Below are 13,073 nucleotides of genomic sequence, written 5' to 3' on the forward strand. Positions count from 1 at the left end.
GCCCTACATCTTTTTCCTTTAATATTTTCAAGAACTCATATTTGCAATTGCCTCCTTTCAAATATTTAAATTTTAATGTTGTTAAGGAAGTTATATATTAAGTTAGTTGTACTTTTCTGACAGACTGGAGGACCCTTAATTCAACATGTAAGATTTGCAAAGTAGAATAGCCAAAGATTTGAAAAAATCATGGATGAGTATATGCTAGCGCAGAGGTGATTTTCAATTGTTTAATAATAAATATTTGGGGAGCTCTCTGGGGACAGAAACTATGTCACTGGTCCTCCCTTAGAACCTAGCACCTAGAGCTGAGTACTTGGTGGGTAACTAGCAAATGCTTGTTGATTAACTGATAAGTTTATATGAATTACAGATTTGTCCTAAGATCCAAAACAGTTTAATGGATTTTGATGCAAGCATTTAAGTTTCATGTATGTTTAGCTGTATCTTCTTGAATCTGTTCCTCAACTTTAAAAAATGGACTAATCTATACATTTTCCATATGTGCCAGAAATGTAACCAATGCTTAAATGGTTCTATAAAATGTTTATTGGTTCTACCTGGGGTTTCATCCACTAGTTTTATATGATCATAGAAAAGCAGTCAATGGGCAAAATATCTCATAGAATCATCAAAAGAAATGGAGAATAGAGCTTACTGCAAAATTTGATTATAAACAAAATGTTATAATATTGCTTTATAAAAATTTAATAGAAGTGCTAAACAAAAAAGATAACTCTGTCCTTTAAGGTTGATTAATGTGCACATAGTTGTTTCAAAGTAGCCTTAAGATCTTATTTTTAAACTACATGGTATATTTAGTCATTTTAATGATATTATATAGAAATAGAATTATTCCAAAAATTATAGATCAAAGTGATATCTTGCCTGGGACTCATGGATCTATAAGCCCAATCAATATTTTGCTCACAATAAGCCAGCTCAATGAATATTTCTTGATTGTTTCAAATGACTCAAGCTCATATTCTTTTATCCACGTTAACTTCCATAAAGCCAATATCAAAGACTTATCAGTAGTAGCCTGCTTTGGTTCGTCCCCATTCAGGATGCTGCCACAGTAATGATAGCAGGTGGCGGGCCAGCCCTGCGATTCCCAGGTGCAGGAAGACCTGTGGTCCTGGGCCCTGGTGCCAGCACCCGGGCAAGGGCAGCAAGGAAAGCTTGGAAGAGATGGAGGCGGAGACGGCCCTGTTTGAGCAGGAAGTTCTGGGGCTCTGGTAACCAGAATCCCAGCTGCTATGCCTGCTGTACCCCAGTGCCCACAGTCCCCATGGTAGAAGCGATGCAGTTCCCAGCAGTTCCTGTGCCTGCCCAATGATAGCGACCAACATACCAGCAGGTCCAACAGACTCTCCCGGCCTGGGCAGCCACCGTGGCCACAGTGGTTCCTCCCATGGTGGGTGACCCTCCCTTTGCGGTGTGCCTCCTTTCCAGGTGCATTTGGCCCCCGTGATTGGATTCAACTGGACAGTCCAAAGGCTGGAGAAGCCCCGTTCCTGCCATGAGCAGCTGTGGCACCCACCACAGAGGGCTTCTCTCCTGTATCCAGCACTAGTCCCCCACCTGCTACAGAGAGCACATTCTGCTCTTTACTCTGCAGCAGGCAGTCCTCACCCCATGGCCCTGCTGCCCCCTCACCAGGCCCTCGTGGGCCCCCTTTTCTGCCTGGACCACCTCTAATGCTGTCACCAATGGCTCGGGCTCCTGAAGCCCTTCCCTGGGTTCCATGGCTGCTCTGAGGCCTCTCCTAGAAGAGCCAGCAGCATACCGAGAGCTGGGCGTCAGCCTGGGGTTGCTTCTGGAAGAGAAGGAAGAGTCAGTGGTGGTGGCAGCAGCTGGGCTGGAGGAGGCTAGGGTGCTGGTGGCTGTGAGGGCAGGAAGCACCCCAGCTGGTCCTGGTCTTTGGGCCCTGGCCACCTACCACTGGCCCTGACCATGGATTTGCCTGAGCCCCTGCCCCTCCTGCTGGAAGTAGTGTGCCAGGCTTACTGCCTCCAGCGCACATTCCTTAGCTCCTGGCCCCTGTCCCCTCGCCCTGGCCTTGTGACCCTCTAGATCCCAGAATCCCTGGGTGAGGACAAGAAGAAAGGAAAGCCAGAGAAATTGACGCAGCGTTCGCACCGGCAGCTGGGAGCAGCTGGGAGGACCCCAGCCTGCTGGAGTGGGATGCAGATGGTTTCCGAATCTTCTGTCGGGATCTGGGCAATGAAATGGAGATGCCATCTTGGAACTCACCTTTAGCCCCTTCCCTTTCCCGTGCTTCTTTAAGGCTAAGGGCATCTGCGACAAGCGCACTGGCAAGATCATGGGCTATAGCTTCTTCAGCTTTAAGGACCCCAGCAACTATATGCACTCCATGCGTTGAGATGAATGCGAAGTACGTAGGCTCGCACCCCACCAAGCTGCGCAAGAGCACGTGGAAGGCCCGGAACCTGGGCCTTGAGTGCAAGAAGCAGGAGGAGAAATTGGGACTGAGATAGGGTCTGTGGCTGAGCACCCGCTCCCTCTTGGCTGGGCGCTGGCTGCTACCCACAGTTCTTTTTGGAAAACCCATAACTGTCCACTCACCCATCCTCCCCAAAACCAGTTTCAATAAATTTACGTTCATCCCTGCCCCGACCCCCCCAAAAAAGGCTAAAGCAATGATGGGCACATAACTGGTGCTCATGAATGTTTATTTCTTTACCATCGTCATCATTGTTTTTCATTGTCATCATTATAAATATTATTTGTAGATAAGACCATTAGACCACAGAGAGGTTAAGTGATTTGTCCAAATCCACACTTCTGGTTAGTAGTGGAGCAAGGAGAAGATTGCATTTCTTTTTTTTTTTTTAAACATCTTTATTGTGCATTTCTTATCATTCCCATCACCATGTTATTCCTGCAGTTGACCACACTGTCTCAAAAAGAAAAAAAAAAAAAAAAGTAGTAGAAGAAGAAGAAGGATTAAAAGATAAAAAGGAAGGGAAGAAAGAAAAAGGAAGAAAATCCCCACATTCAGTCAATCACATACAAATGAGAAATATTTAAACTTTTAAAACTTTAAAAAGAAATATTTCCAATATTCTTTAACTCAGTGATAAGGATGTTCTTCCAGTGCTCATCTAAATTCTTTTTACTGTGAATTTATTTATTTTCCTCCAGGTTTGCTTCAACAGAATTATAATACCAATGATTTTATTCTCAAACATACTGAGGATATTAACTCACTGCTTAGCCTACTATTTTTCAGATTTAATTAATTCTTGAATTTTTCTCTTAAAATTTTGTTTTTGATTTTTGAATCATTTAAAATTTTCTAAGTTTTTTCCAAAGTGTTGGTCAGTATTTTGAGTCACTGAGTAGCTAATTAGAATCAGCAACTCTGTTTACCAAAGTATAATTGCTGTCTGTAAATCCTTTCAGGTAGGGAATACATCAAACCAAGTGAGAATAGCACTTGGCATAGTGCTGTTTTAGATACAAAATCACTGACAATTTTTTTGCCATGAAGTATTGGTGGCACAACATATACTCAATATATACACACTCACTCGTATACTGTAATTCTGATATTATTAAAAATGAAACTAAACAAGACAAAAGCAAAACCAAGTAAAAAGATGAGAGGAATAAGGATGTGTGTTACTTAATTCCAATGGATACTGAATTTATTCTGTGTTTCCTGTAAACTAGTGAAAAAAGACAAACATTGAATTATGCAGTTTTCCTTAATTAAAGATTAGTGAGAATAAGCATAGTGGCTTTTCCTATTACTAAAAATTTTCCTGTTATTGAACTCAACAATAGCTCATCAAGATAACCCATCTAAAATAGACACAAGGACATAAATATTGCTCAAATGGACATTGCTTGTATCTGCCTTATGTAAAAACCAAATTCGTAGTAACATTTTATGATTCCGTGAAGCCATTTCTGTAGGGAATAGAGATAACATGGCCCGGGTATGTTGCTTTTTGGTGATCTCACTGAATGTCTACCCTGATATTAATCTAGGAGAATGAATAGTTAATGTTTCTGTTAAATATGAGTTTGCCTCAGAACACTTTTTGGCCAGAACTCAGTAAGCTCATCATGAGTGTTCTAATAAATGCAGAAAATGACAATATCTTCTGTTTTGATATAAAAAAGGACCTATGTGCCTCAAACACCATATGTGTGGGAGGCATTACTGGGAAAATACTAGGTCCTGCCCTGTATTTGAACCCAAATACAAAAAGTCTGACCAGTTCTGCATGTCTACCTCCTTCCCACCCCACATCCAACAAAGTGAAAAATATCTAACAACAAAACATCCTTTGGAATATGGGCCAGTATTGGTAATTGACTGTGGAAAGCTGAAGAGCGTTAGTGTAGCTCCTATGGGAAATTTGGATTTTAGAAGCATGACCTGAGGGACTCACCCAAATGGGTTAACTACAAAATACATTCTCAAATAGTTACCTGAGCTGTACTATTAAATATGTTTATTTATCACTTTCCATTTTAAACATGATTAATTTATATGTTAGCTCATATTCACAAGATCAAACATTTTGGTGTTAAGTCCAGTTGCTGCTGAGTTGCTTTTTCTGATAACAATTACCCAACATATTCAATTGCTAATTAAATATATTTTGGGTTAGAAATTCTAAAACCAAAACATTAGCTTAAAGAAAGTTGCTTGTCTTCTGTTTCCTACAGCTGAAGGACATGAATTCAACGGTATGATAGCAGTCCCAATTTGATTGTATTTTAAAAGAAGGCAGCTTAAGAGTTTACAACATTTATAATTAGAATTTCACCTATTATCATCTGTGTCTTTATAATCACTCTAGTTTCGGTAGTATTAGTGTTATAGAAATCTTGAAGACATATGTATATCCTGAATTCGATTTACATATTATACACAATTTCGTTTCTGAACTATTACCTCATATAAAAAATTTTAGTCATATTCTTAATGACTTTTTAAATGAATTGCAACTATATTGCAGTGATTTGTAGTAGGATCTTTGTGCCCCCCCAAAAAGGTACTTTGTCCTCATAAAATTCTTTTTTTTTTTTTTTTTTTTCATAAAATTCTTTTAATTTAGATCCCAGCCTTGTAATTAATTGAGAAGAAAGCTGGCCAATTATTGAGAAAATGTTCTATCCTGTTCTGCAGATTTAAATGTTTTCTGTTTGTGTTTTTGTGTGTGTGAAAATGAGGTTGGCTACGTTTTGAATTCATGAAAAGAAAAGTCTGGAGTAAACTAAGATAAATAGTTTGGCATTGGAGTCCTCCTTAGAATAATGTCTCCTGAGATTGTTTAATTTAAATATATATTTGAACTTCATAAGTTTTTAGATTGTGTCAACTATATTCTATTTGAGATAGTGTCTTGTTACCGTTGTTAACTTTTAAAAAAGTTTTTGTCAATATTTATTGAAACATGAACATAGTAAGTTTAGTGTTCTAACAGTGTGGTCTACAGCAAGTTAAAGCTTTCAGCTGAGCTGATGCTGTAGTGACGGGAGTAATGTCTCCCGGAGGGGAGATTGAGAAGAGTATCGTAAATGCTCTAACCTTCAGAAAGTTGGTCACTCACGTAGTAATCAAATAAAAATTTACACCTTTAAAAAGTCTTAATTCTCAAACCTTTCTATTTTAAATGTCATAGAAATTTACATTCAGAATGCACTGTTGAGATCATTTTCAAGCCAGTGTAGGGTAGGAATTGAGGAAAAGGAAAGGCAACTTCTTACAAGAAACATCTTTAAAAAAAAGAAACATCTTAAAATGCAAAATTATTTAAATATTAGTTTGCTAGGCTATTTCAAAAATTCCCAAGGATTGGAACATTTGATTCTTACAGACTGAAAGAATGGATCCACTCTCCAAAACATTTAAGCAATGGCTCATGATACAGAGTAAAAGATTTCTTCCTGTAAACAACTTAGGAATATCAATAAATGTCATGCTGAAGAATATATAAAGTAAAAAGATATCGGGAAAGTTAAAGGCTCTTAACTATCATCAGGCTTAATTAGCTCCTTAAAAATTCCTACCCAATGGACATATTGCTTTCCCTTCTTTATTTGTTAGAATGAGTTTACTGTTCGTGAAATAGATTACCTCTGTTTAAATCAAATACATCCTTTTGCTAAGGAGACTGGGTGTTGAGTAATTAACTCAGAAAACAACTTTAAAGTATAATGCTTTCCTTGGTCTGGTAAAGGGAGTGAAATTAATTTTCTTTGCGGAATCATTTGTGTACAGTCAACACCATTAACATCATTTGCATACTAGTAGAAACCAGGGGTCACAAAACTTCATATTTTTCAAGTTTTTATTATATTGTTAATTCATTTGTTAAATTTTCTAGGAATATACATAATCATAAATTTCAAAAGTTAATTTAATAAATGGTAATAATAAATTTAATTCTTATCATTTTGTGCCAGTAAATATATGGAAACCATGACATGAATGTATTAATAGTAGCGAATACAACTTTGTCAGCTACTCAAAGTTAAATGTTGGTGACAAACCAGGACCATGTTTTGCAAAGAAGAAAAACAAATATTACTTTATTTTTGAGTCACATATAAAAGCCTGAATACTTTTCATAAGAAAATCATTAAGTATAAGATATACAATGACCACAAATAGGAAATCTGCCATGAAGCAATTTGTACTTGTATTTGGTTCTTCCTATATGTATGACAAGATCTGCTTTCAAACTTTGTCAGTATAATATATGTAGATACCATATTTAGTGAAATTTTCAAAGAGTTTTTTCAATGCTATGGTGAGTAATGAATTTTTCAGGAATTTAGATAGATTGGAACCAGATATTACAGTACTATCATAGATTATAAGATAAATTTTTGAAAAAAACCCTCACGACAAATTAGTGACATAGTGCTAAATGTTTTTTTAAGTACAATGTTGTCCTTACAAAGTTGTGTTACCTTAGAATTTGTCTTATGACACTGTAATTACTTTTTATGAAGAGGACATTTCTCTCCCATTTGTTAAAAAAGTAAGATTTATTTAAAGCTCTTTATGTTCTAGAAACTATACAGAATTTTATTTCTGGCTGGCACAACAAATGATACAGAGTTGCTCTTTTTCTTTCCTCATTGGAAAAGTATTTAGATATTTCTTAGTCTAAAAAGAAAGTTTGTTGAAATGAAGTTGAAGATCCACATTTCTAATGAATATTTACCTCTTTGCCTCTCTGAATCAAAATCACTGGAAATTAGTCTCTCTGAAATTAATCGCTTCAAGCTAATGCAAAAAGAAAGAGAAAATGAGGGGATCAGAGTCTGTCTATCTTCTGGGTTATATACTTGCATAAGATCAGCAACTGTGTGCCTCATCATTACTCCACTTCTGAGGCCTTGTTTGTTTCTCTTCTCAGAATGGACTCAACGCTCTCCATCTGGCCGCCAAGGAAGGCCACGTGGGGCTGGTTCACGAGCTGCTGGGAAGAGGGTCCGCTGTGGATTCTGCCACTAAGGTAATGTTTATGCTAGTAGGATTTATTTCCTTGGAAAAGAGGAAATGATTTAAAGCTTCTTTTCCCGGGTTATACATTTCAGAGGTTTGCTGGAACACCAAAGATTCTTAACAATGCAGAACTGAAATTGAAACTCTGTCCATTAAACTTTGCAGAGTTTGAATGGTTTCATTTAGGGACTTATCAGAGACTGAAGAATTCTGTATCTCTAGTTTCTAGTATTCTATCTTTTTTCCTTTGATTCACAGAGAGACTAGACTAATATAATCCTCTGTAGACAAAAGCACCTATTTTCCCAAGGTTAATTCATTTTTTGAAATAATTGATGTAGTAAACTTCTCAATGGAAATGAACAAGTAATTTTCATGCTTTCATTCAGTTGTTATATCTTTTAATGTATTCATTTAACTTGGTAAGAGAATATACTGATCCTTTATACTCTAATGGAAAAGAGATTTTGGGATCATGGATTGAATTATTAGGGTAAAATTAGATTTTGTCACTGTAACATGTGTTTGTAAAGAAATATGACTCATTTTTAAAGGAATTTACAAGATGCTTGGTATACTACAACCTGTTACTTCCTTGTTGATACTGCTTTTGGTTAAATATATTTGAACCTTGTCTTTTGGGGATCATTTCAGGAACAACAGGTGTTTTAAAAAAATATCAGTGGTGACAAATCTTTGTCTTTAGAAGGTGAAATTTTAATTTGGAAAAAAAACAGTAGCCAATCAGGGCGTTAAATCACGCCATTTAACCAGGGCTGCAGTGTGACGGTTTGGTCGTGGGAGATGTGGAGAGAGTTGGCAGGCACTCAAACCCCCAGCTGGGTCATTAGTCTAATCAGGGATAGACAGAGTGCTGGAGTAAATTAGGGATATGGCCAGTTAACCTGGGTTTCCAACACCTCATACATAATTGCCAAAATGTAGACTGACCCTGCTCACAGTATAGTGTACAGCAGTTCTAGTGGAAACTTAAAAACAAAAACAAACAAAAAACTCTTTGGCAGTTCCAAAGATGTTAAAATATAAGTTTGCTTTGTAAGAAATTGCTTACTTTAAAGAGAGAATAAACATTTTTATTAACATTTCTCTTGACAACATGAGATAAATGTTCAACAAATATTTAAGAATGTCAGTTTGAATGTATATCAAATTATTTGCTTCCCCTGAGTTGCTCATATTAATATATTCATTAAACCAATCACTTTTTCCTGCTTAACTGTTTATTAGCGTTTGTTTCCTTTCCTTTAAACTCTGTTGATGTTTTAAAATATAGGTTCTTTTTTTTTTTTTTTTTTTTTAATTAATTTTATTTTTTTTTGGCTGTGTTGGGTCTTCGTTTCTGTGCGAGGGCTTTCTCCAGTTGTGGCAAGCGGGGGCAGCTCTTCATCGCGGTGCGCGGGCCTCTCACTATCGTGGCCTCTCCTGTTGCGGAGCACAGGCTCCAGATGCGCAGGCTCAGCAGTTGTGGCTCACGGGCCCAGTTGCTCAACGGCATGTGGGATCTTCCCAGACCAGGGCCCGAACCCGTGTCCCCCGCATTAGCAGGCAGACTCCCAACCACTGCGCCACCAGGGAAGCCCTATAGGTTCATTTTTAATCACAGATTACAACTGTAGAATTTTAGATCCAGAAAAATATCTCATTAAATCTCCTCATTTAAAGAGAAGGCAACTAAGCCTTCAAAATAGTACGAGTGGATAAAGGCCCATGGTGAGTAGGTGGCAGAAAGAGAACTAGTGTCCAAAATTTATGGCTTTGAATGTATAGATTTGCTTGGTTTTTATTTTTCTTTTTGTTATTTGTTTTAATCCCATGATAGGCATCTTTCAGTCTCTTAAACTATATTTTCTTTTCATGATAGGTTTAAATTATTTTTCATTTTTGTTTGGTACTGTTGATGATAAATTTTGACGTAGCAAATGTTAGAAATTATTGGTAACATTGTATAGTTCATGTGAAATTTATTATTTTATTCCCAAAATATTTTGAACAACCGTGTGTTCCAGTGACTCGAAATACAACTGTGAATTGTCAGTTTCTCTACCACTGAAAATTCCTAGGTTTCTCTGCAAGGTGAAATAAGTTCAATGGTTCAGATAAACTTTGTTGTTTTTTTTTTTTAGTTAATATTATCTTGGTGTAGGACTCTTTTGTTGTAATAACGTGAATGGTAATATTGTCTCTCTCTCTCTCTCACACACACACACACACACACACACACACAGACACGCACGTACACACATCCCAGATTATTTGATTCAGTAAGAACTCAGTCTTTTCCTGTTCTTAACACTAAACTGGAATTGTGCAGGATAGAAAAGGAAGACACTGTATGGGATGGCCAATGTTTTGATGGTAAAAATTATCTTTTCCCAAGGTGGGCTGCAATCTTGATAGAATGACAAGTTTTAACCACTTCAAATCATCAGCAAAATTGAAAATACCTGTATATTTTGATTTCTACAAAATTTGGAAGCCTCCAACATTTTCCATTTTGTTTCTCCAAAACAGAAAGGAAATACTGCTCTTCACATTGCATCTTTGGCTGGACAAGCAGAAGTTGTCAAAGTTCTCGTTAAGGAAGGAGCCAATATTAATGCACAATCTCAGGTATTACATTCAGATTTTCTCTGATGTAAATGAATTTAACTTAGAACAGCCTTGTGAAATTGATTTAATGGGTTTAGCCAGCTGTTGGGTAGATAGATTTACTATAAACACTCTGTGATTTATTTCGGGCAAGTTATTTTATTAACTCATGCCATGACATTTCTTATTTTCGTGATGTATCATCATCTCCCTCTTTTTTTCTAGCTTCTTTTTTATTTTTAATTTATTTTATTGAAGTCTAGTTGGTTGACAATGTTGTGTTAATTTCCACTATACAGCAAAGTGATTCAGTTATACATATATATACATTGTTTTTCGTATTCTTTTCCATTATGGTTTATCACAGGAAAACCATATAGAAAACCATTGAATATAGTTCCCTGTGCTACACAGTAGGAGCTTGTTGTTCATCCATATAGAGATATAATGATTTGCATCTGCTCATCCCAAACTCCCAGTCCCTCCCCCCACCTCACCACCCCCTTGGCAGCCACAAGTCTGTTCTCTATGCCTGTGAGTCTGTTTCTGTTTCATCGATAAGTTCATTTGTGTCACATTTTAGATCCCACATATAAGGGATATCGTATGGTATCATTTGATATCATTTGTCTTCCTCTTTCTGACTTACTTCACTTAGCACATCATCTCCTCTTTTTATAACTGAAAATTTGACAAGTTCACAGTCTATCATTGTCTTTAAGTGCAAAAAGAAAAAATATATAGTGTTTTTTCTAGAATGACAGTGACGTCTGTGAAAGATGAATTATTCATGCAAGTTATGTTGCTTTCTAAAATATTTTCTCTTCTTCTTAAATTTAAAAAATTCTCAAAAGATTTGTATTCCAGTGGGAAATCTGCTATAAAGTGGGAATCACACTACTTTGGGTACTTCGCATGTAAAATATGATTTTTACAAAGCTCCTAAGGGAAAGGAAAATTCGAGACCCACAGCTTTATGATGCATGTAATAACAATTGTATAGAACAAGGAATGATATTCTTAAAATGAAATTAAGAACAATTTTAAAAGAATAATCAAAATACATCATACTATAAATTTGATCCCTATTTTTTCTCTGGTTGAAAAGGGGAAGAAAATATTGCTTTGCTCAAAGCTTTACTCTTAGTATCTGTTATGTATTTATGCAGAAATTGAGGTGCATATCTTTATAATCAAATCCATTTCTTCTATTTTTTAAAGTTTTTAGCCTTTCTAATAACATAGGCCACACCATGCAGGCTATTGGCAAAATAAACCAGTTCCTCTCTATCCATTCTTTGGGCCTTTGAAGGCCTTTGTATAGGAATATGTGTTACCTATATTGTTCATTGATTCATCGTGTAGACATGACTCTACTTGTATAAATGGCACAAGTTCTGGACCCATAAAATACCAATGGGGAAAAGTTAGAAAGAGCCCTATTTTCTTTGACCTTAATTTTAGGGAAGAATCTGTTTAAATTATGACAGACAAGACATTATCCATTTTTATCTCTGTAATATCATGCTGCTTTGAATAACCACATTTTCCCCTTACAACCCACATTTTTAGTTAAGTGCACATCAATATTTTAACATTTATTGAGAATATGCCATATTCTAAAATCTTTGTTAAATGAAATTCTTTAAAAAATTGGTATCATTTGTAAAGAACTCTGGTGTATTCTATAATGTATAATGGCATCTTGGGCTTAGAGACATAGGATACTACAGAATTGACTCTTCCAAAGTAAGGGATAAAAACTTTTCTTTACAGCTGGAGAACATCTTTTTGCTTTAGAGCAGAGGTTCTCAAACTTTAGCCTGTGTCACCTGCAGGGCTTGTTAAAACACCTGTTTCTGGGCCCTCCCTTAGAGTTTCTGGTTCAGTCCTGGCTAGGGACCTGAGAATTTTCATTTCTTACAAGTTCTCAGGTAGTGCTGGTGCTGCTGGTACAGGGACTACATTCTGAGAACCTTTGATTTAGAGAATGTAAGAGAAAACTGAGTGTAAGAATATCACAGTAAGATTGTTTAAATATAGATTCAACTACATGCATGAATCAGTAGTTTGTGTTCTTAAAAAAGCATGGAAATAAAAGCCTTCCGTCGCCCGTCGGAGGTTACTTTTGACAGGGCGTTCACATATATGTTGGTGCTGTTAATATCTCTAAAAAGAGCTTGCTTACTTTCCTCAAAATGACTAGTTGAACATAGTGATTTCATAAAAGTTGACAGGTATCAAATGCTGCAAGGTAAAAACTTGTTAAAAATTGTATCAGTTGTTATACTGTTTTATGAGACATTAGATGCTTTGGAGACTTTTCAAGGAAAACAAGCTAAAACCATTTAATCAGTGATTTGCCTTCAGTGTCAATGAGGCTGTTCTTTATAGTCACAATCATGCCAGATAATAGATCTTAAAGGAAAATTTATATTATCGATGAGATTAAAATAATCTTTATTTGTACTGTACTCAGTTAGCTCTATTTAGATTTATATTGTAGGAAATCCTGACAGATAGTTTCACACTGATTTTTATATTGTGAGAAAGTTTTAATTTATACTGTAAGAACAATTAGTAATTAAAATTTAGGGTGTTTTTCTAAATGCATAAGTCATTTGATAAGACCTGTGTCATCATTTGCTATTAAATTTAGGTAGCCATCATTAACAATTAACAAAAATTATTATTACTTAGAATATTTTATAATTTAATAATTGAAGTTAAAAGGCAGGAATTTATATAAAAGAGGTTGATTATTTTGCCCTGTGTGTGAGCAAATTCCAAAAGCATGGTTTTAAGGATTGTTGAGGGGGAATGTGAACCCTTCTCCATGTATGATTCTTGTTGGTGGTGTCTTGTTTACGATGCAAATTTCTTGTGTGACAACAATGAATGTCAGGTGAATGGTTAGGAGCCATGCTCATGATTGTTGAACAGTCACTCCCTTTTGAGAACC

At 36.2% G+C, this 13,073-nt stretch overlaps 1 protein-coding gene and 1 pseudogene across 41 annotated transcripts in view; both read left to right on the top strand.

Annotated features, from left to right (window-relative positions):
* ANK2 (ankyrin 2) overlaps positions 1 to 13,073 on the top strand; it is a 695,510-nt gene that overhangs the window by 505,196 nt on the left and 177,241 nt on the right. For all 41 annotated transcript variants that reach the window (XM_059923449.1, XM_059923446.1, XM_059923454.1 and 38 more), the window contains exons 3-4: positions 7,413 to 7,511; positions 10,034 to 10,132. In XM_059923449.1, coding sequence (XP_059779432.1) covers positions 7,413 to 7,511; positions 10,034 to 10,132 — 198 coding nt within the window. The remainder of the gene's footprint in view (positions 1 to 7,412; positions 7,512 to 10,033; positions 10,133 to 13,073) is intronic.
* On the top strand, positions 1,082 to 2,501 carry LOC132366736 (RNA-binding protein 42-like; annotated as a pseudogene).

This window comes from Balaenoptera ricei, chromosome 5 (genome assembly GCF_028023285.1).
Source record: "Balaenoptera ricei isolate mBalRic1 chromosome 5, mBalRic1.hap2, whole genome shotgun sequence".
Lineage (NCBI taxonomy): Eukaryota > Metazoa > Chordata > Mammalia > Artiodactyla > Balaenopteridae > Balaenoptera > Balaenoptera ricei.